This window comes from Vigna angularis, chromosome 9, assembly GCF_016808095.1.
Source record: "Vigna angularis cultivar LongXiaoDou No.4 chromosome 9, ASM1680809v1, whole genome shotgun sequence".
NCBI lineage: Eukaryota > Viridiplantae > Streptophyta > Magnoliopsida > Fabales > Fabaceae > Vigna > Vigna angularis.
Window position 1 is genome coordinate 2,904,633 of NC_068978.1, and position 22,638 is coordinate 2,927,270.

Genomic DNA, 22,638 nt, shown 5'->3' on the forward strand with positions numbered 1-22,638 from the left:
TTCGACCTACATGGAACCTATTTTCTCCCATTGTGTTTGTGGTTCTAGTTCTTTTTGCAGTGGGGGAGCATTATTTCCTTTTCCCCATTCTATGATAATTGTCATGTCATATGGCCTTATCTTGTCATGTACTTTAAAAATGGATAACTCATTGAATATTGGATAAGATAAACATTATACCATTAGCAATTTAAATGTTATAAGTAAAATGATTAAATTGAACAATTTTTATAAAAATAGAAACTATTTTGAATGTAAAAAAAAATGAAGACCATTTTGAACAATACTAAGAAATATATGAACCAAAATAAATATTAAGCCTTATGTTATCATATGAAAAATGTTTTTTTTTAGAAAATTATGTGCCACTTTATCCCTTAGACTTTATATCTATGAAAGAGTAGTATTTCCCATTCTTAATGGTATTTTCTTTTTAGTATGTTTTACTTCACACCTCATTGTCATGAATTATATTATAGGAGTTTTCTTTTTAACATTATTAAAAAAACAATAAGTACAAGCACGGAAAGGAAAATGAAATTGTTCTTGCTGTATTTTGTCAAGATGTATTCGAGAGAGAGATAGAGAGATAGAGTAGGTGGTTCTTAAGAGATAGATGGTTCCAAATTTTGAGAAAAAACAAATAAAGATTTATCTACAAAAAGACTATTTTATACTTAAGAGAGAGCAAGAATAATGACATTTGTAGTCATAATAAATATATAGACCATAAATAGTATCATTATTATTTGTAGCGTGATTTACAGGCTTCTTAGGTCATATATTTAAAAATATTACATTACATGAATATAATAAAGTATTATTTGTTAGAGATATGAAATAATTTATTATATATGATAATATGTTCGAGAGATTAGATAATCAATTATTATATTATAATATTTTAAATACATAATAGAATATGATAAAAAATATTATATCATAGTATATTAATTATAAATATATATAATTTTATTATGTTTATGAATAGTTAATTGGAAAACATGAAAAGTTACATAGTTTGAAAAAAGAATATAATTTTAGAAATAGTGTTAAAAAATTAGGGCACAATTACTTTTAAGAAATTAATTTATCATTTTAAAAGATAAATTATTAATTAATTTATTTTATTGAATAAATAATTTAATTTTATTTATTACAAAATAAAAATTTTCAATTATATATATATATATGTATATATTAATATTTTTATGATTTTAAAGTAATTTACTAAACAAAAGATTATTAAAATAAAAATTATTTGTCAAATTTACATTAAAGTTATAACATTCGTAAAATTAATTACAAAATAGTTTTTTTAGTAATATTATAATTAATATTTGATCGAAATAACAATTATTTATCGAGAAATGTGGAAAAAAATAATTAAAAAAGTGTACATCACTAATATATACTATATTATATTATATGAAAGCGAAAAATATCAATCAAAAACACAATAATAAACATTTAATCTTTTGTATTAGTAAGAGGGTATGTTTATCTTATTCTATCTAACCCGAATTAATCTATTCAAACTTTTAAAATCCATTACTTTTAAAATATAATTGTTATAATTTGTAATCTCATATAACATGATATATTATTTTTATTTTATATTTTTATTAATTTTATTATTTAAAAATTAGAATAAAATACATTTAATTGGTATAATTAAATAACTACATAAAAAAAAATCTGTCATTATTCATGCACACTTTTTAATAATACCTAAAATAAACTCTATATTTGATCTTTTAATATTTTCTTATCTACAATCCAGCATATATTTTATTCTTTATTTTTTTTTTACCAAACATTAACTATATATTTTACTTTTTAATCTTTCTTTTACCAATCATTAACTATATATCTTTTATCTTTAAATCTTTTGGTATTTCTTTAACTGACAAGAATGCTAAATCCCTTACATCTTTTCTTCTTCTTTTTAACACTTATTCTGGTCGCTCACCAAGAGAACCTATATAAGGACTCTTAAACCCTAAAACCCCGCACGACGCAAGCAACAGCAGAGACTAGGAAGAGCAATTTATCGGAGTAGAATACTCGCGGCGGACTTTGACAGCGGACGGTGGAGTATATTTGATCGGCGGCAAACACTCACACCACAATCCTAACCTTCTCTAATTAACTTAATGGTTTTTGTTTTCTTTTAAATTTTATTTTTCTCTTTCTAATATTTCTTTGTTCAGTTTATATACAAGTGTTTCAGCTTCAAATGGCTATTGACGGTAGTTTCAACCTTCATTCTTCGCTTCGGAGACTTCTTGATCGTTGTCCAAAGCTCCAGTGTTTTCCGCAGTTTGAGTCGCTCGAACAGAGGGTATTGCCTCCATTCTAGATTGTTTGCTCTGATTTTTTTGTTTGTAAAAAGAGAATCTTATTATTGTACACTTTGAAGAATTTTGTTTCCTTGTGAAGACTTCAATACAATTCAGCTGTATTTTGTACACTTTGAATTTTGAACATGCATAATCTTATTAGTGGAATATGTCGTATAAGAAAATCTGACAACTTAGTACTACTGTAGAAACTTTTGGGAATCACACAGTTTTTGTGTATCCCACTCTTGTTTGATGAGCTTCACTCATGATTTAACACTCTTCCCTAAGTTTTAACCAATGAGAGAAACACTCTGCTTTTGTATTATTTGTTTGTTTATCATGTTTTCTTTTCTGGACAGGGAGAGGTGACAGAAGAGGAAGTTGTTAATGAGCTAGGAGGGGTGTTTCTGCACCCGAGTTATACAATTCCATTGATGGGCTGTTTCCGACCGATTGCTCAACGAATTGTAGATAAAGCTGTTGCTTTGCTTCGTCTTGTGCCAAATTTAAGGTCTATTCCCGAGGGCCCTGCCTGTGAGGATGATCGTGACAGTGTTTTGGATGGGGTCGTGAATATCATAGAATTTTATAGTCAACAGGGAAGGGGTCTGGACCTTCATGAGCTTGCCTGTCTAGCTTTCTGTCGCGCTCTTGACATGGGTCCTTTTCTGTTGAGGTTCATATATTTCCGAGTCTTCTATTCGATAACAATGCTTATCTTTGTATTTGTTCCTCCTTTTTGTCCTAAATAAAAGAAATGCTCTACTCATCCCCTTAAAACTCTATTTAATAATGTTAAGAGTTAGAAAAATACTTGTAAAGGTAAAAATTATTATTATTTTAAAATGAGTATTGATACTTCAATATTATTATTATTATTTTAAAATGAAATTATAGTTCATTGTGCTCTCTGAATCTTTGCATAATTATAAAGTGTACAGTGATTTCCGCGTTTTGAGGCAGTTCTTTTAATATTGTTGGTTTACTGTAACTTTAAAATGAAATGGAGGTTCTTTTAGTATTGTTGCATTACTGTAATTGTTTTAGTGATCTGAGTTCTTTTTTCTAGCTTGTTTTGTTCTGGCTTATTTTTAATAACATTATGTGTTCTTCTTTGCTTCTTGACGCAGTTCTATATTAAGCTATTTCAATTTTGCTCCTGCTCCATTTGAAAGATGTTCACTGAAACAAGTTATGGTTAGTATATTTCTTTGTAAAGGTTTTTTGAGAAATAATTTTGAGTCATGCTTCTGCATATTGCTAAGTAATGCCTTAACACAGGTTGAGACCCATCAACTGCATGTTGCACAAATATCATACCGTTTCCTTCTAATGGAAAGTGAAATTTTCTCAAAGCTTTGGGACTGGTCTTGTTTTCTTGACCTCGTAAAAGAATCATGCAAATCAGATCTTAAATGGTGTGGGGTGCAGGTATTGAGCGTTCTGCTCAAATTAGGCTATAAAGCCACTGAAAACCTAAATGTTGGGGCTGAAGAAGCTTTTTCTTGTCTATTGCGGTTAGTAATGTTTACTTACTTTTGGCCAAATGTTGTACTTAAATATAGTGTGTGTTTAGTTACAAATCTTCAACTTTCCATATTCAGCTGGGAAGAGTTCTGTCAGGACACGTCACTAGAGAAAGTTGGTTGCTATGTCAAGCCAATAGCAGACTATGTGTCCAGTTCCCCAGATAGAACCATGGTTTTGAATAATGAGAACTGTTTAAAATCCTCTGGCTTTAATTATCTGTCGGTTAGTTCACCAAAACTTCGTGAGTTGCCACAACATTTAAAGAGGCAACGACTTACCACAAGGTACATGTTATATTAATCGTATTTGAAATGCTGATGTTTCTGACATGTATTAGGATTTTACTTTTTAGATAATATGCACTTACTTTTATAGTGCTTGAACTATAAAATGATTTTTTTTATGCTTTTCCTTGTTTTATTTTTTCTTGTAGCTTTTCTTTGAAAACTTTATAACATTCCGTATTTCATTTGGATTACCCTTGATTTTGACGTCTTCTGTAATTTTAGGGATGATATATCAATGAGTAATACATTTGTATTGACCCCAACGGTGAAGAAAAGTTATGATAGAGTTCTTTTGGCCATCAGTCAGAAGTGGCCTGTTCTTTTATATGGCCCCACTGGTTCTGGAAAATCCGCTCTCATTGCCAAGCTGGCTCAGGATAGTGGAAATCGAGGTATGCCTTAGTATTTTCTGGTTAGTTATTATTATTTGTTTTCCCTTGTCTACAAATTGATTGAGCATATAGAGATGAAAGAACATATCATAGGTTTTTTTATATTTTTATCGGGGGCAGCTGGGTGGTTTGGACTATGGGTAAATTAATCGTCATTACATGCTTAATGGAGAATGGAAACTATAGATTGGTTTTGTACACACTTTTTTCGTCATGATTTAAGTGAAGGGAAATATATTAAACTAGAGCCCTTTTTGGGCCTCCTTGACATTATTACTTTTTCATCTCACTTGAATAAAAAGGTTTTGGCGCCTTGATCTTGCTATGGATTTGTTGTATAAGAATTTACCCCAGTTGCTCACTTGTTCTTTGAATATGAATTCTTTTTTCTTGATGAACAGTAATTGAAATTCAAGACTCAGATAAGATCTAGTCTTTTATTTGGATTGTGGTAGTTGGTAGAGTTAATAGTGAGGATATGTTGTGTTGCAAATAAATAGGTCAAGCTAGGTTCTTTCCCTTGGTATGTGTGTAGTTTGTGGTGCATGATCAAAATCTGCATCTAATATGTTTTTACATTATTCATCTAATATTTTTTCATGGCACTTTATATCAGCATTTCCAGTGAATGTTGGTGTCTTAGGTCCGTGTTCCAATTTTTAATCAGTTTTCAGGGGTTTGGTATAACTGGAGGTCAAATTTTTGTTTTAATTTGGTGTTTGGCATTGATTCAGTGCAAAACTTTTTTGCGTTCTTCCATATTGTTTATTTTTTAATTGTTTACTATTTTATAGTTTGTTTTGGAGGATTGCATATCCTCTTTACCTTCTCTTCATCTCAATAAATGCATGTTTGGAAATGCTTAAATTTTGAAAATAATGTAGTTATTTTTCAAAATCTATTAAGAGGAAGCTAGTAAAAGTAAGAGCTTATTTTCAGAAATAAGTTGAACCTAACTTGTACTAAATTTCTTCTTTTATTCTTGTTTGCATCAATAATTTTTTATGCTCTTATTTTCAGTTCTATCCATCCAGATGGATGACCAAATTGATGGTAGAACATTGGTTGGAGCTTATGTCTGTACAGATAGGCCTGGGGAGTTTAGATGGCAGCCTGGGTCACTTACCCAGGTTTGTTTTGATAGTTTCTATCATATCTAATCATCAAACTGATTCAGATTTCTTGCAATGTATGCCTAGGAGTAGGCTTCTTATTATACTTGTGTGTTGTCTTAATCTCAGGCTGTGCAGAAAGGGTTGTGGATTGTTTTTGAGGATATCAACAAAGCACCATCTGATTTGCACTCCATATTAGTGCCTTTATTGGAAGGGGCTGGTTCATTTGCAACAGGACACGGGGAGGTGATTTCTTTGCACTTTACAGTTCTTAAATGATGTTATTGGAGTCAGTGTGTTATATGTTGTTTTTTCAGGTTTAGTTTGGTATGTTTGATATGTTTGTGTCACATTTTGAAGTCGTCTCAAAGAATGACCATCCTTATTGAAACTTTATCCAACTGTTGAATGTTTTGATATTCTGTTTCCAATTTTTGGGATAAGGATATTCTAGTTGAAGGATTGAAAGGAAGTAAATCCCACGTAGGTTAAGAAATCCACTTAAGCAGAACAGTAGGACAAGTAGAAAAAGTGACTAAAATGCTACAAGCTAGCCTATGCATAGTAGTGAAGCAGTTCACTTTAAGCAGAGCCATATGTGGAGTGTAGATCCAATGAGAAGCCAAGTTGACAATTATAAACAACTTCAATATGGACATGTCTCTCCATTAAGATACAATAAAACTCTGATTAAATCATAGTCTGTGTTTTTCTAAAAGCCTTCAAAATATATTATGTAATTCTGCACCTAGGTGAAAATATTTATCTTGTGTGCACCACGAACCCTAATCACAATTCACTAGAAAGTATCTGCTTTGTAAGTCATGTCAATTTTCTAATAATTGTTTTTAATTTCGTTTTTTATGCTACATTGGGGTGAAAATAGTGTAAATGTCACCAAAGTGCTAAATTTCATGTCAACTTTTCTGTCTGTTCCTCTGTAATTGTCACTAACTGTTGAAACATTACATATTCTTCAGGTAGTAAGGGTGGCCGAATCTTTTAGAATTTTTTCAACTATTGCTGTTTCTAAGCTTGACACATTTGAGAGTGCAGGTTTTTACCTTACATCTTTCAATTTTTTTATTTCATTATAATTTTTACATGACATTCTTTTTTTTATGCCCATGTTAGTTTGGTACTTTAGTATGAATCCTTTCCAATGAATGTTGGTTATAAGACCAGACCAAACATTTTGTGGAAGTGCACAGTAAATGCAGTCCTTTGATACAGTATGTTGAAACATGATGCATGCATCTTTGAAGGAACACAACGTGATATTGTTTCAAGTTCTTCGCAACTGTGGATTCCCAGGATGCATGCATCTCTGTTTCGATGGCCTATCATTGCTTCCATTTACTGTGGATATTTATATGGTAAAAATTTTATTTTTAAGATTTTTGGCAGACTATTGGTGCTTTTTAATCCATCCACCTTACAGAGGGAAAACTTGGTTGTTTTTGTTGAACAAACTTTATTCTTTTCTCTTTTTTTGGACTATAAATGAGATGCTGAACTTTTTGTTCTGGAAGGTCAAAATTCATTTAGTGTCTTTTGGAGAAGAGTGATGGTTCCGCCTCTTGATAATAAAGACTTGCACGAGATACTTAAAGTGAGGTATCCGGATTTGGAGTTTCACGTTAGCCAACTCATAGGTATTGATATGATGTTTTGTTAATTTGTAGTTTCATGTAAACGCATGTTTATTTTGTAAGAACTTTAAGTGATGCATTCATTATTATATTGCTGCTGAAGATATCTGTGTATGTATGCATGGAAATTTTTGGCAGAAACCTTTGAAAGGGTAAACAATATCTCCATGCTTCAATTTGTGGGTTTCCACCCAGGAAATTCTACTTCTGGTTACTGTCCCTGCAGGTTCTCATTAAGGTAATTAAAGTAATAATATTTTTACTGTGCTTGTTTTTCATTTTTCAATTGTTGATATGACTTTTGATTATCCGTGACAGGGATCTCCTTAAATGGTGCAAAAGGATTGCGGGTTTAGGATTTAGCCTTGATGGTAGTTTATCTGAAAACCAATGTTTTTGGGTGTATAAGGAGGTCTGACTTTTAAGTTCTTATATCTTTTCTTTTCCTCATAATATATTTCCTAGACTTGGTTCATGTTTAACTATTGTCTTGTATCTCAGGCTGTTGACATATTTGCATCCTCTTCGTCTTCAATTAAAAACCGTTTGTCAGTAATGAAAGAGATTGCTGAATTGTGGAAATTACCTGTTTCTGCTGCTGAGACCTTGTATCCCTTAGACAAACCTATAATTCAGGTTTTATCTAATGCAATTGAAATCTTTGCTTCATGATTTTGCTACATCAGTTTCTCAATTCTGTATGTTAACTGCAGGATTCTATAACATATTTAAGAATAGGCCGAGTTTCCCTACAGTACACTGAAAAACCTGTAAGTATTGAGTCTAGTCTGTCGACGACTTTGAGTTTAAATGATGATACAATTTTGGTAAAAGGTCTCATTTTCCCTTGGGATTGCTATTTTTTGTTTTAATGCAGTTACAACAACATAAAAGACCTTTTGTTGAGATTCGTAGTTCTTTGCATGTTTTGGAGCGGATAGCATGTTCTGTCAAGTATAATGAGCCTGTACTCTTGGTTGGAGAAACTGGTACTGGGAAGACTACCATTGTCCAAAATTTGGCTTTAAGGCTTGGCCAAAAGCTTACAGTTTTTGTATGTTACGATTTTTTCTATTTTCTATTATTATTATGTGTCATTTATAATTGTGTTTGAAGTTTTGTGACACATGACAGTGGTTTTTTTCTCCAGAATCTTAGTCAGCAAAGTGATGTTGCTGACTTACTCGGGGGTTTTAAGCCTATGGATGCTCAGTCTGTCTATTTGTCCCTTTATAAAGAGTTCAAAGAACTGTTTACAAAGACATTTTCTGTAAAGGTATTTATTTTTGACTTTTGATGTATATTTTTGTGTCCAGTCCTTGCTAATGGCTCTATTGCTTTGCTGCTGTTTAGAATAATGGAGGCTTTATTACTTATCTACATGAGTATATAGAAAGTCATCGAAAGAAGTTTTTGATTGATAAGAATGGGGAAGATCTGTTGAAAGGATTGCAAATAGCAGTTGGAAAGTCAGTTAAGCTTATACAACCTGGATCTTCCAAAAGGCGTAAAAGACCATTAGAAGAACAAATAATCCAATCTTGGGAGAGATTTTGCATAAAACTGCATAATGTCTGTCAAAGTAATCCTTCTTCAACGATGATGTTTTCGTTTGTCGAAGGAAGTTTTGTTACTGCACTTAGAAAGGGTGAGTGGATTTTGCTTGATGAGGTAAATTTGGCTCCTCCAGAAACCTTGCAAAGAATTGTTGGTGTTCTAGAAGGGGAACATGGTGTGCTATGTTTAGCTGAAAGAGGTGATACAGATTATATACATCGCCATCCAAATTTCCGTATATTTGCCTGTATGAATCCAGCAACAGATGCAGGGAAGCGGGATTTGCCCTTCTCTTTAAGGAGTAGATTTACTGAGTATTTTGTCGATGATGTTTTGAATGATGAGGATTTAAGTCTATTTATTAGTCAATTCATTAGTAGTGGCTACATGGATCAACAGTTGGTTAATAAAATTGTTTCTTTCTATAAAGAAGCAAAAAAGGAATCTGAAGAGAGGTTGCAAGATGGTGCCAACCAGAAACCTCAGTACAGTTTAAGGTCCCTTTATCGTGCTCTGGAGTATATGCTGAAGGCAGAAAGAAAATTTGGATTGCAAAAGGCATTATATGATGGGTTTAATATGTTTTTTGTCTCTTTGTTGGATGGATCTAGTGCTGAAATTATGAGGCAAAAAATATCATCTCTTCTGTTAGGAGGTCATATGCCTCCACATGTACATCTTTCCCGCTATTTAGAGAAGTCCAAATCTGATGGATCTTCAGGGAACTATGTTCAAACTAAATCTGTACAGGAGCATCTTGGCAATTTGGCGCGTGCTGTTCTAATGAGATATCCCATCCTCTTACAAGGTCCCACATCCAGTGGGAAAACTAGCCTTGTTCGGTATCTTGCTGCAATAACTGGTCATGATTTTGTAAGAATCAACAATCATGAACATACTGATTTGCAGGAGTATCTTGGTTCTTATATAACTGACACTACTGGAAAGCTTGTTTTTAATGAAGGTGTTTTGGTTAAAGCTGTAAGAAATGGTCACTGGATTGTACTTGACGAGCTTAATTTGGCTCCATCTGATGTGTTGGAGGCATTGAACCGATTGCTTGATGATAACAGGGAGCTTTTTGTTCCTGAGCTGCAAGAAAGAATTCAAGCTCATCCAAACTTTATGCTTTTTGCTACTCAAAATCCGCCTACACTTTATGGTGGCCGCAAAATGTTGTCCCGGGCATTTCGTAATCGTTTTGTTGAGATTCATGTTGGTGAAATTCCAGACAATGAGCTCAGCAAAATACTGGAGGATAGATGTAAAATCTATGTAGGTCATGCTGAAAAAATGGTTGAAGTGATGAAGGATCTTCGATTGCACAGACAGAGTAGCCGGGTCTTTGCTGGCAAACATGGATTTATAACACCTCGAGACTTGTTTCGTTGGGCTGATCGTACCCAGAGATTTGGTAACTCTAATGAAGATTTGGCCAAAGATGGCTACTATCTTTTGGCAGAAAGGCTACGGGACGAGGATGAGAAGTCCGTTGTTCAAGAAATTCTGGAAAAGTACTTTCGGGTTAAACTGAATATAAAAAGTTTGTATGAACAGGTATTGTTCTTTCTTTTAGTGTTTTAAGCTCATCTGTGATTACCCAGTATATAATAGTTGCTCTTTACTATTGTGCTGTCCTGGTTTTTTTTGTGCGCATTTATACATTTAAATGTGGATCTTATCACTTTGTAATTAGTATGTGAACTTGAAGGAAAATATGTATATGCTTTCCTTGACTTAGCACTGAAAAGTTATTATGTAAATTATATCTTGGATTAAAATTGCTTCAAGCTGATTGTTATGATGTTCCGTCAAATTTGACTCCATCTATTATCATATTTTCCATCATATGCAAATTTCTGTGTTATTGATAACAAATCATATAATCTGGACTTGAATTCAGAACTTTTGTTTGTACCTACGCATTTATAATAAATCACATAATCTGGTCTTAAATCAGCACTTTCGCATAATATTATAATATATAGGTACAAACGAAAGTGTTACATTTATAATATATGATAATGTTATAATGCATTGGATTTGTTGATGCTGTATCATCTGTCTTTCAGGATTGAGTTGTTGGGTGTTGGTTTGAATATTATTTTTGCCGTTGAGATTAGTACATGTTGTTGCCTTTTTCAATACCTAAAGGATGGAGAGGGAGGTTGGAAATTAAATTTTATCTCTACTTTTTTAACTGTATTTCAGATATCATGTAGAGACAACTCTTCCAATTTGTTAGTTGGCTTTGGAGGTTCAGATGGTCTAGAAAGGTATGAGCTTGTTGTTGTCTTTCCCTTTTGGTCCAAAATCTTAGGTTCAATGCCTCTAATTGTTTTTTTATGCAGTGTACTCTTGACCAAAGGTATGCAGAGGTTGTACTTCCTCGTGGAACGCTGCTATAATTTACGTGAGCCTGTACTGCTTGTTGGAGAAACAGGTGGAGGAAAGACTACTGTGTGCCAGTTATTAAGTGCTTGTTTGCAGTTAAAATTACGCACCTTGAATTGCCATCAATATACAGAAACATCTGATTTTATTGGGGTGGGTTTTCTCATGCGTTTTCCTTTAGTAATTCTTGTAAGGACTTCAACCAGAAATACATATATTACTATTATTAGCTGAAGGTCTTACTAGAAATTTTTTCGCAGGGATTCCGTCCTACGCGAGAGAGATCTGCATTAATTTCTGGGTATAAAGAGATAATTGAAAAGTTGAAGAAACTAAAGACTTGTACATACTTTCATATGGACCTTGTGAGTGTTCTTTTTTTATCTTCTTAGGATTAAACAAGGAACGTTTATTTCAGTTCTATGTATATATCTTTTGCTTAGCTTTTGCTGCATTTAAGTAGCTTTTCTATATGCACCATGATTATTTCCTTGTCCCTTCTATCTGAATCAATGCTATTGAGATCAAGCAAATTCTGATTTGTCATTTTGTGCTACAGTCTTCTGACATCAATGATGCTTCTTCAACTCTTGATCTGCTGAGTGTTATGATAAGGAAATGTAAAGAAGTTCAAGTTTGTTTGGATATCAGCAGAGAAGAACTTAAGGATCTTGAGCAAATTAAGTGTGATCTCAATGGCTTGCATCAAAAGTGGCAGAGCATATTTGTGTGGCAGGATGGTCCTCTCGTAGAAGCAATGAGAGATGGTGACCTTTTTCTTGTGGATGAAATATCATTGGCTGATGATAGTGTACTTGAGAGATTGAATAGTGTGTTGGAACCAGAAAGGATGCTGGTAAGTTCAATATCTGTATTGCCACATTCAAACTTGCTACTTTTATTTTATTTAACTTTTTTTTGTGGTTGCAGTCTTTGGCTGAAAAAGGAGGGACCGATCTTGAGAAGGTTACTGCACATTCAAATTTTTTTGTTCTTGCAACAATGAATCCTGGCGGTGATTATGGGAAGAAGGAGTTATCTCCAGCACTACGCAATCGATTTACAGAGATATGGGTTCCCCCTGTTAATGATCTAGACGAGCTTCAAGGCATTGCTCTGAAAAGGTACCTTTAATTTTCCATATTTTAGTATGACCTTCAGTGTTTAGATGATTTAACTCTATTACATACTTATCTGTTTTTTTTTTTTTTCAGAATTTCTAAGTTTAAAGTTACAGGCAGCTTATGTCCTGAATATCAAGAAAGACTCTCACTAATTGTTGATGCTATGATAAGGTTTTTTGAGGTATGTTATGCATAGGTTTGCAATAAAAGTCATAAATTGTTGACTCTTGCATGTTTTTGGGGATTTTGTTAATTACGGTACTAATTGCCATGGATTCTTTAGACTTCTTTCCCTTAAAAGAAATGGCACAGTGAATCTTATGTTTGGAGAAGCTAAAAATTAGAAGATTAATAAGGAAGAGACAAAAAAAGTTCCCCAGAGTCTTGTTTTAGTGATGGATTCTTTGTTCCATTATATATTATTATTCACTTGCTCTTTATTGTTCCCATGCATGTCAGTGGTTCAATAACTTGCATCCAGGAAGAATGCTTACAGTGAGAGATCTCATTTCTTGGGTTGACTTTTTCATTACAATGGAAACAAGCTTAGGCCCAGAGCATGCACTTCTTCATGGAGTATTTCTTGTTTTGCTTGATGGCTTAAGTCTAGGTATGATCTGTTTGTTTATGATTTTTTGTTTATTTTACTTCCCTTATTTTTTATATAATATATTTTTTTTAATCTTATATCAATTACCTATTATATGTCCTGGGTAAAAGGACCAAACAAGGGAAATGTGCAAGTTGAGAATATTGGCTCTTTGCCACTTGGGGCTTTAGTTTGTTCCGGGGATTGGAATATGTTAATAATTTTGCTATCAGAATCTTTTGTTTGGGTTGCATAAAGAAATAAGTTCAATTTTTGGGCTTGATTCTGTTATTATGTTTCCAGATATTTTTTGCTGAGAGTTCTACAATATTGTAACTGAAGTTCTAAAATTAATAATAAATTTAATATTTGTTATGACTGTTGTGGTGGTAGTGGTAGTTATCAGGGTGTTAGGGTAGTGCTACATTTTAACCCTCAACTATCATCATTTTGCAAATATTACCACTCAAGTTTTTTTTTTCTAGTAAAATGGCATCTTACCATTTTTTTTTGCAAAATGATGTTTTGTTATCAACATGTTGGTAAAATGTGGAAAGCATGATATAATAAAGTGTGTGGAAAAAGACTTTAGAGGTAACTTGTTAGACCTCTACTTGTGTATAGTAGGAGAAAGACAGTTACATAACTTAACTGTCTAGGCAGTTAAGGGGTTAGGGGGTTGGTTGAGGATACCTTGTATATAAGGGAGATTAGTTGTAAGTGGAGGGGAGTTTTTTGGAGTATTATTGTTTTGCGGGAACTCTTGTAGTTCTTTGGAGAGAGGTTAAGCTCTCGGGTTACGTTGTAACACCATTCTTGTTGATTCTTTTCAATAAAAGAAGGCTGTATAATTCAGAGTACCTGTTCGGTGTTGTGTTTCTAGTGCTATTCATAGGTTATTGATTAAAAGAACCTATCATTTGGTCCGACCTGCCAGATCAGAGTGGGGGTGAAGGAAATTGCGGTTGATAGAATGAAGGCGCAGATAGGGGAGCTACGACCAGATTATGCAGCAATACGCCAAAATTATGCTGCAATACGCCAAGATTTGCAAGAAATAATGAGGATGATGGGGGCGCGGGCTCACAACAACGACGAACAATCAAGTGGAAGTCAGGCTTACGTCAAAGGGAACCAGCGACGGTGCGAGGAGGATATTGGAGGGAGAGTGGGTGGCGATTACGGTGGGACCCAAACCCACAATCACTGTGGCGATCACCAGGAGGTGCAAAATCAATGGCGGAAAAGGGTTGAATTAACCGCTTTCGAAGGGTTGGACCCGTTAAACTGGATCAATAGGGCGGAGAGGGTTTTCGAGCTTCAAGGAGTAGCGGAGGAGGAGAAAGTGCAGTTCGCAGACATAAGCATGGAGGGCAGCGCGGGCTACTGGTTCAGAGCCTGGAAGGAGAAAGCCAAGAACCGTTCCTGGGATGGCTTGAAGGAGGCCCTGGTGATAAGGTTTGGAACCATTGTTGAGCGTTTGGCGGCATCGAAACAGGTGGCGACAGGGGAAGAGTATGTTCAGGGAAGCGAAAAGGTAAGGAAAGGGAGCGGGATAGAAGACGAGTCATCTGAGGGACGAACGAGCGGTCAGTGGACACAGTCCGAGGCCGATCGCTATAACTCAAGCCGATCGAGATTTGCCAAGCGGTCCGAGGACATAGAAGACCAGTCGTATTGGGGACGAACGAGCGGTCAGTGGACACAGTGCGAGGCCGATCGCTATAACACAGGCCGATCGAGGGTTGTCGAGTGGTCTGAGGTCAAGCGCAATATCCCAGGTGAGGTTGCCGAGCGGTCCGAGATAGAAATAGACCTGAAGCAGACGGAGTTGTCCACTCTCTCGGCTGGTGGCCCTATTCAGCCAAAAGCGATGAAGCTGCATGGTTCGATAGATAAAGAGCCGAACGGTATAAATATAGTGGGAAGAGAGCCGAACGGTATAAAGATAGTGGGAATTGAGCCGAACGGTAGAAGAGGACTGTTGGATCCGAACGTGAGAAGACCGGAACCGAACGTGAGGGGACTGCCAGAACAGAATGGAAGAGGACGGGAGGAACTGAACGGTCTTATAGCTACAGTAAAAGGCCGAACGGTTTTACACTCAAAACGGTCTCCTAGTCATTGGTCGAACGGCCTTACCATTAGAAGGAAGGATGAGGAGGGAAAGATGGATGTTACCACATCGGGAGGCGATAACAGGGGAAGAATGGTCAGAAACTTACCTTATCCAGAGTTTCTGAAGAGGCGGGAAGAAGGAAGGTGTTTCCGATGCGGTGGACCATTCGCTCCGGGTCATCGATGTGCGGAGAAGAACTTAAGGGTCCTGTTACTAGCGGAGGACGAGGAGGAGGAATGGGAGGAAAACGTTAAAACCTGGAGCTGTCGGCATGTTCGGCGGAGGGGCTGACGCCTTCCAAGACCCTGAAGTTTACCGGATTGATAGGGGAGAGAAGAGTGGTAGTCTTGATCGACAGTGGGGCCAGCCACAATTTCATTAGCCAGAACGTGGTGGAGGAATTGAAGCTGCCGGTGACCGAGACGTCTTCATACACCGTGAGCCTAGGTGATGGCCATCGCCGAACGACGAGTGGGCGTTGCGAGAGAGTGAGGATACGTTTGGGGAACACCACTGTCGAGGAGGATTTTTACGTGTTTGAGCTTGGAGGAGTAGATGTCATCTTGGGTATTGCTTGGTTGGCCAAATTGGGAGAGGTCGTGTTGAACTGGAGAGAGATGTCCATGAGATATGTAGTGGGGGGTGATAAAGTGGAGATAAAAGGGGAACCAGCTTTATGCCGCCAGCTGGTGGAACCTAAGGCCTTGATGAAGATGCTGGATGTTGACTCATGGATATTAATATGGGAGCTGGAGGTAGTGGAGCAAGGGTCTAGCGGTGAGGTGACAGATGATTTGACGGCGCAGCAGAAAATGGAATTCAGAGCAGTGTGGCAGTTCCATTCACGTGTGTTCCTGGAGAGAAAAGGGCTGCCTTCCCGACGTAGTTTGGAGCACAAAATTCTGCTGAAAGGAGAAAGCTCAATAAATGTTAGGCCATACAGATACCCATATCTCTTGAAGGAGGAAATAGAAAAACAAGGTGTTGGATAGGAGGCAGAGGCAGAGTGGGGAAGAGGCAATACCACAGGTGTTGATCGAGGGCAAGAAGGGGGTCGAGAGGGAGCTACTTGGGAAGATGTAGCAACTATTCAGGAACAATACCCTGACTTCAACCTTGGGGACAAGGTTGTTTCGGAGGAGGGTGGTATTGTTAGACCTCTACTTGTGTATAGTAGGAGAAAGACAGTTACATAACTTAACTGTCTAGGCAGTTAAGGGGTTAGGGGGTTGGTTGAGGATACCTTGTATATAAGGGAGATTAGTTGTAAGTGGAGGGGAGTTTTTTGGAGTATTATTGTTTTGCGGGAACTCTTGTAGTTCTTTGGAGAGAGGTTAAGCTCTCGGGTTACGTTGTAACACCATTCTTGTTGATTCTTTTCAATAAAAGAAGGCTGTATAATTCAGAGTACCTGTTCGGTGTTGTGTTTCTAGTGCTATTCATAGGTTGTTGATTAAAAGAACCTATCATAACTGTGTAAAATGAAAAGCTTAATGGTAAAATGAGCAAAAGTAATACTTGGGAGTTCAAATTTGTAAAATGATAATTACTGAATGGTAAAATGTGGATTTAAGCCTTTATATTATTGTCTTGTGTCATAAACCAACATTGTTTAAGGATTAAAGCTGTTAGGTTAATAGAACTATGTATTAAACTATTGTTTTTCTATTGCACAAAGCTTCATTTATGAGCTCCCAAAATTCCTGAAGCAGAAACACCATTCAAACACATTGTAGAATTTTGAATTTCGATTCTCTCTTCTGGGTGTTGTTCCTCTGCTGTGCTTCAAAATATACCGCTGGGCACTGATTTTGATGTTTCTATATATATTAAAAAGTTTTTTAAAGCACTAACATCAATGTATTTTAATGCTCAGCAGAGGACTGCACCAAAAAACCCAGCAGAGAATCTAGAATTTTGCATAGACATTTATGTTTATTGACAGTTGCTAAACTTTTACCAGGGACAGGACTTTCCAAAAGGGATGCTGCAGAGCTAAGGGAGAGATGCCTTTCCTTTCTTTTACAAAAGCTAAGGGTATGTTTCTCCCCTTGTTATTCGTCATTTATGCACTACAATGAAAATGAGAGCATTTGATGTTTATTACTATTCGAAATAGCTTAGCGTACGTGTCAGCTTTTTATAATGTTCTACAAAAGCTAAGAGTATGTGTCGGCCTTGTACAATGTTTTATCATAATTTCTCTTGAAATTGAATAACACAACATTATCCAGCTACCAGGCTTATGGTAAGAATAATTTTGATTGAAATATAGCAAGCCTACCTAAGTATAGTGGAGATAGAGATCAGATTGTCTAATAGCTAAGTAGAGTCACTGTAATCTCTTAGAATTCAATTATGTTCAAATATGCATAGCTATGAGTATTTCTATGATCAGTCCATATAAGTAAGTTGAAAGAAAGCTAATCTGTTACCGCAGCTATAAAAAAGTGTAAAGTAGCAGAAAATACGAAATGGACATATAATGTGCAAGTATCTGTAACACATTTGTTTAAATTTCTTTTATGAGGCAGTCAGTTATTACCCAGTTTTGTGAAGTTCTTATGAATGCTTCTGTATTTATTGTGTAATTTGTTTGTTGAATGCTTATATTTGTATTTTAATATTAGCTTCAAATGAAAAAAGTTGTAAATATTGTCTGGCCTATTCTAACAGGTTGATGAAAGTAATTTATTATATTCAAAGCTTTCAAGAATGGGAAACTACGGTTGGGGTGAATTTGGTTCCATTATGGATGTGCCACACAGTAATAACACGCAACACGATGATTTATTTGGCATTGAACCATTCTATATCAATAAAGGTAACAATAATGTGGTGCTGCAATTCTGTTATCTGATTTGGTTTTGTAAAAGTATTTCTATATTTGTATACCGTCATCTATCAATTGGGGTTTTTCCACCTGAAATAGTTATAATTTTGTAAAGGAAAAAGTGGTGTTATGAGCTAATAAATAATTGTCTCTTGTGTTTATTTGCGCTACTTCGTTTTATGCATGTAGGTATTGGCATTGTTGAGGATGGTGGGTTTGAATTCATGGCGCCTACTACTTGCAGGAATGCCTTGAGAGTTTTGCGGGCTATGCAGCTTCCAAAGCCTGGTATGTTCGTTCATTATTTAAATTATGTCTGAAATTTGAATTTTGTTTAATTATGTCTGAGATTTCATATATAAATTATTTAAATGATTGTACATATGCAGTTTTACTAGAAGGTAGCCCAGGTGTAGGGAAAACTAGTTTAATCATTGCCTTGGGAAACTGTTCTGGGCACAAAGTGGTACGAATAAACTTTTCAGAGCAGGTCAGTAATTAGCTTGGTTGACACTTAGTTTTTTATAATAATTTGTTCAACTACATTTGTCATCTTAAAAGTTATTAGTAAGCTTTTCTATTATGTATGTATTTCTGGTGCAGACTGATATGATGGATCTGTTAGGGTCTGATTTACCAGTTGAAAGTGATGAGGGAATGAAGTTTTCTTGGTCTGATGGGATACTATTGCAGGTTGATTGTCTTATACTGTAACATATCATTTTCATCTCTGCTTTTGGTATTTTTTTAATTTGTAACCGAATTTGCAGGCACTGAAGGAAGGTTGTTGGGTTTTGCTGGACGAACTTAATCTTGCTCCACAATCTGTTTTAGAAGTATTTTACTCATCAATCTCAATCTCCATTTGTTCCTTTTCTGTACCTTCTTTGCTTTAGCACATTTTTCTTTGTGACAGGGTTTGAATGCTATACTGGACCACAGAGCTGAGGTATTTATACCGGAGTTGGGAAATACTTTTAAATGTCCACCATCATTTAGAGTTTTTGCTTGCCAGAATCCATCACATCAAGGTGGGGGCCGAAAAGGCCTTCCAAAGTCATTCCTAAATCGATTTACAAAGGTATGCTGATGGTATGTTTTTCTTGTATTTATTTTGGGCCTATGAAAGTTGAAACATAGATATGTTCAAGCAAGCAAACCTGTGGAATCTAAAGTCCAAAACCCTCTATGTAGTACTTTGATTCATGTATAACCGAAAGAGACTCTACTTATGTTTTGTTTTGCTGTGTTTAATAAAGGTGTCCTGTTTCAGAATATTTTTCCTCTTTCTTAAATAATATTGTCACTCTAATCTTTTCTTTTGAACTAGATAGATGCAAGATTTATCAAATCTGTTTTTGGTTGTTAATACAGGTATATGTTGATGAGCTAGTTCAGGAAGACTATCTATCCATCTGCGAATCAAAATTTCCGACCATCCCTCAAACTTTACTCTCAAAGTTAGTCTTATTCAATAAAAGGATGCATGAAGACACCACAATAAATCAAAAGTTTGCCAAGGATGGCTTTCCATGGGAGTTCAATCTTCGTGATATATTTCGGTCTTGTGAGATAATTCAAGGTTCTATCATCCATATTCCTTTCACTTCTAAATTGAATCTTGTTTTTTTTTCCTTGCCTCCTCTCTTTATTTCTAGTGTCCCTAAGAGAGTCATTCCCTTTCCTATGCTGATAATTCCTTATATTCAATTTAGGTGCACCGAAGCACTCTGGATTGTATTCCTTCCTGAACATTGTTTATATTCAGAGAATGCGTACAGCAGCTGATCGCAAGGAAGTCTTACGAGTTTTCAAGGAGGTATTTGAGGTGACACCGTCTATAAATCTATATCCCCGTGTTCAACTCAACTCAGAACATTTAATTGTGGGCAATGCTACTATTAAGAGGAATCATGTCCAATTAACTACACCCTCAAGCAAACAGCTCCTGATGCTGCCTGAAATTCGACAGAGTTTGGAAGCTGCTGCTCAATGTGTAGAGCATCAATGGTTATGTATCTTGACTGGGCCATCGTGCTCTGGGAAAACTTCACTGATAAGATTACTAGCTAACCTAACAGGCAATGTGCTGAATGAAATTAATCTTTCATCTGCAACAGATATATCTGAGCTATTGGGATCTTTTGAACAGTATGATGCCTTGCGTAATTTTTTCAATGTAGTTGGTCAAATTGAGCGCTATGTTAATGAGTTCATTAGTTTGCAACTGGAGGCTTCAAAGGATGCAATTTTCAGGGAAACTGATTTCTATACCAGATGGATTGCTTTCCTCTCTGGCTTTAAATTTGAGAGCTTGTTATCTTCTGCTACAAATTATCTTGAAAACCAGAAGAAAATAGTATGTTCCCTTAGTTTGTTCGTTGAACAACTAAAGTTGCAGATAGAAAGGAGTTCTCTTCCTCTATCCTACTCTTTACAGGAACTTGATTTTGTATTGAAGACAGTTTTAAAGATGAAAGAAGATGATAAAAACAGGGTTGTTTCAACCAAATTTGAATGGGTTACAGGACTGTTGATCAAGGCTATTGAGCAAGGGGAATGGATTGTGTTGGAGAATGCAAATCTATGTAATCCCACGGTATATGATGCCTTGCGAGTTCATGCATTTAAAAGCTTATTATGCTTGAATAAAATTTTATTTAATTCCTGTATTTCGTATAAATGTTTGTGAACTGTGTTAATGGACTAATATCTCTTTGCTCTCTTTTGCTGAATCTGTTAATGTCAAACTCACGTGTCTAATTAAACTTCCTCATCATCCATTTTTTCTTTCTAATCAATTTAAGTTTCTTGAACTTAGTTCGCAGTAGTTTTCCCCAAATGAACTATAAATTAGAAGCATCTAGATGATATTTTTTCTTGTTTAATTTTTCTGAAGTTTGGCAGGCAATATCTGGATAGTGCTTTATTGCCTTTAATCACCTGAATTGTTTAATTTTTCTACTTAAGGTTTGCAGCTGTACAAGTATGTAAATTGGTACTATTTAATTATTTTTACTTGTTTTTGTTGCTAGGTCCTTGATAGAATTAACTCATTGGTGGAACCTTGTGGATCGATCACGGTGAACGAGCGTGGAGCTGTTGATGGAAAGCCATTGGTTATTCATCCACACCCTAATTTCCGCATGTTCCTCACAGTGAATCCGCAGTATGGTGAAGTTTCTCGAGCAATGCGTAATAGGGGAGTTGAAATATTTATGCTCCAGCCATATTGGGCATTAGATGATATGAGTGGATACAATGGTGAGGACATTGAACTTAGAGATGTCAGGAGGTTTCTTGTTTTATTGGGTATTCCGATTGCTCAATTGGTTGATTCAATGGCTACAGCCCACATTTATGCTAAAAAGGAAGGTTTGAAGCTTAATGATCGCATTACATATCTTGAACTCTCACATTGGGTTCATCTGTTTCTGCAGCTTCTTAGGAATGGTTGTTGTCCTATTTGGAGTCTACAAATAAGTTGGGAGCATATATATCTCTCCTCATTGGGTGCTGAGGGAGAGAAAATAGTCAATTTAGCCAAAACTGAATATTTATCTGTACCTAATTTTGCTGGGTATGACGTTTTGACAGTGTGTCCTTTGAGTTTGCCTGGAGGATGGCCATTGCCACTCAGTTTAAGGGATTTTGTATGTTACTCAAAAGAAGCTTCTATCAAACAGAACTGCATGTATCTGGAATTACTGGGAACTCAGATTGCATCTAATCAATATCAAATTGTTCGTAAGAGGCACTCAACAACTTCTTTGCTAACTCCCAGTGAACATGTGAGGGTGTATATGATGGATTTGATGACTTTAAGTGAACTTATGTATCCGAAGGCTTCAAATGTGAAAATTTATGAAAGGGAGAGTAAATTTGATTCAGAGTTGACAAAGAAGAGGCTATTTTTTGCTGCCAATTGGGCAATTGAACAAGCTACTGAAAGTGATTTAAAGTTCTATCTTCTAAGGTTTAAGTGGTTGAGTTCTCAAATGCAGCCCTTCTGCAAGTTCTTTAATGACTTTGTCATACTGATTGAACAGATGATGAAACATCCTATTTGGGAGTATATTTCATGCCGTGACGAACTAGATGTTGATTTGCAGTTAATACCATTGTTGTCACTTGATATAGTTAATTTGGCTCCATCAAATAGCAAAACTAAATATCTCTCTAATGCTATTAGTTGCTTTGATCCTCTAAGGCTAACATTCCAGCAACGGAATATTGAGAGCCAACATAGTTTTGATGAAGAAGCCAGTTGCTTCATTCCACTTTTGAAGTCCCTTTATGTTTTGCAAGATGAAATACTTTACAAATTTGTTTCAGCATCTAAGCTAATTGAGGACCAGTCATTTGATTATAAAATACAGTTATACTGTAGCCTCATCGAGGACCATGTTTTATTTTGGCGATACTTGGTTTCTTTGAAGTTTGATCAGATGATAATTTCTTGGCACTCGTTGGTGAAAGGTGCTCAAAAGTTTATAGATATCTGTCCTGAAGCAGTTGATGATTTTTTGGTAAGCTTAGTATAAAGTTGTCTATTTAGTGAGAGAGTGTGCATAAAGCATCAGAATTAAGGCTGTTTGCATCCTAGATATTGATTAAATTCTTTTAAGCTTAACATGCTTTGAATCTTGGTGAATGCACCCTTATTTTCTTCTCATATATTTTGTTTAGTGTCACCAAAAT

General features: G+C 35.5%; 1 protein-coding gene across 2 annotated transcripts in view; it reads left to right on the forward strand.

Annotated features, from left to right (window-relative positions):
• Positions 1–1,923: 1,923 nt before the first annotated feature.
• The window catches only part of LOC108320202 (midasin), a 42,656-nt gene continuing 21,941 nt past the window's right edge, over positions 1,924–22,638 (forward strand). Inside the window, exons 1-34 of one of the 2 annotated variants that reach the window (XM_052868878.1) lie at positions 1,924–2,344; positions 2,705–3,021; positions 3,476–3,542; positions 3,627–3,862; positions 3,950–4,159; positions 4,385–4,554; positions 5,575–5,684; positions 5,796–5,915; positions 6,650–6,725; positions 7,202–7,324; positions 7,460–7,559; positions 7,640–7,733; positions 7,823–7,957; positions 8,035–8,091; positions 8,199–8,375; positions 8,472–8,597; positions 8,675–10,435; positions 11,090–11,154; positions 11,230–11,425; positions 11,533–11,637; positions 11,832–12,128; positions 12,203–12,396; positions 12,487–12,577; positions 12,856–13,006; positions 17,068–17,141; positions 17,781–17,928; positions 18,127–18,225; positions 18,327–18,427; positions 18,541–18,630; positions 18,708–18,773; positions 18,854–19,018; positions 19,312–19,519; positions 19,653–20,536; positions 20,973–22,466. In XM_052868878.1, the coding sequence (XP_052724838.1) occupies positions 2,240–2,344; positions 2,705–3,021; positions 3,476–3,542; positions 3,627–3,862; positions 3,950–4,159; positions 4,385–4,554; positions 5,575–5,684; positions 5,796–5,915; positions 6,650–6,725; positions 7,202–7,324; positions 7,460–7,559; positions 7,640–7,733; positions 7,823–7,957; positions 8,035–8,091; positions 8,199–8,375; positions 8,472–8,597; positions 8,675–10,435; positions 11,090–11,154; positions 11,230–11,425; positions 11,533–11,637; positions 11,832–12,128; positions 12,203–12,396; positions 12,487–12,577; positions 12,856–13,006; positions 17,068–17,141; positions 17,781–17,928; positions 18,127–18,225; positions 18,327–18,427; positions 18,541–18,630; positions 18,708–18,773; positions 18,854–19,018; positions 19,312–19,519; positions 19,653–20,536; positions 20,973–22,466 (8,412 nt within the window). In that variant the 5' untranslated portion in view covers positions 1,924–2,239. The remainder of the gene's footprint in view (positions 2,345–2,704; positions 3,022–3,475; positions 3,543–3,626; positions 3,863–3,949; positions 4,160–4,384; positions 4,555–5,574; positions 5,685–5,795; positions 5,916–6,649; positions 6,726–7,201; positions 7,325–7,459; positions 7,560–7,639; positions 7,734–7,822; positions 7,958–8,034; positions 8,092–8,198; positions 8,376–8,471; positions 8,598–8,674; positions 10,436–11,089; positions 11,155–11,229; positions 11,426–11,532; positions 11,638–11,831; positions 12,129–12,202; positions 12,397–12,486; positions 12,578–12,855; positions 13,007–17,067; positions 17,142–17,780; positions 17,929–18,126; positions 18,226–18,326; positions 18,428–18,540; positions 18,631–18,707; positions 18,774–18,853; positions 19,019–19,311; positions 19,520–19,652; positions 20,537–20,972; positions 22,467–22,638) is intronic. The other variant, XM_052868877.1, reaches the window with a different exon arrangement.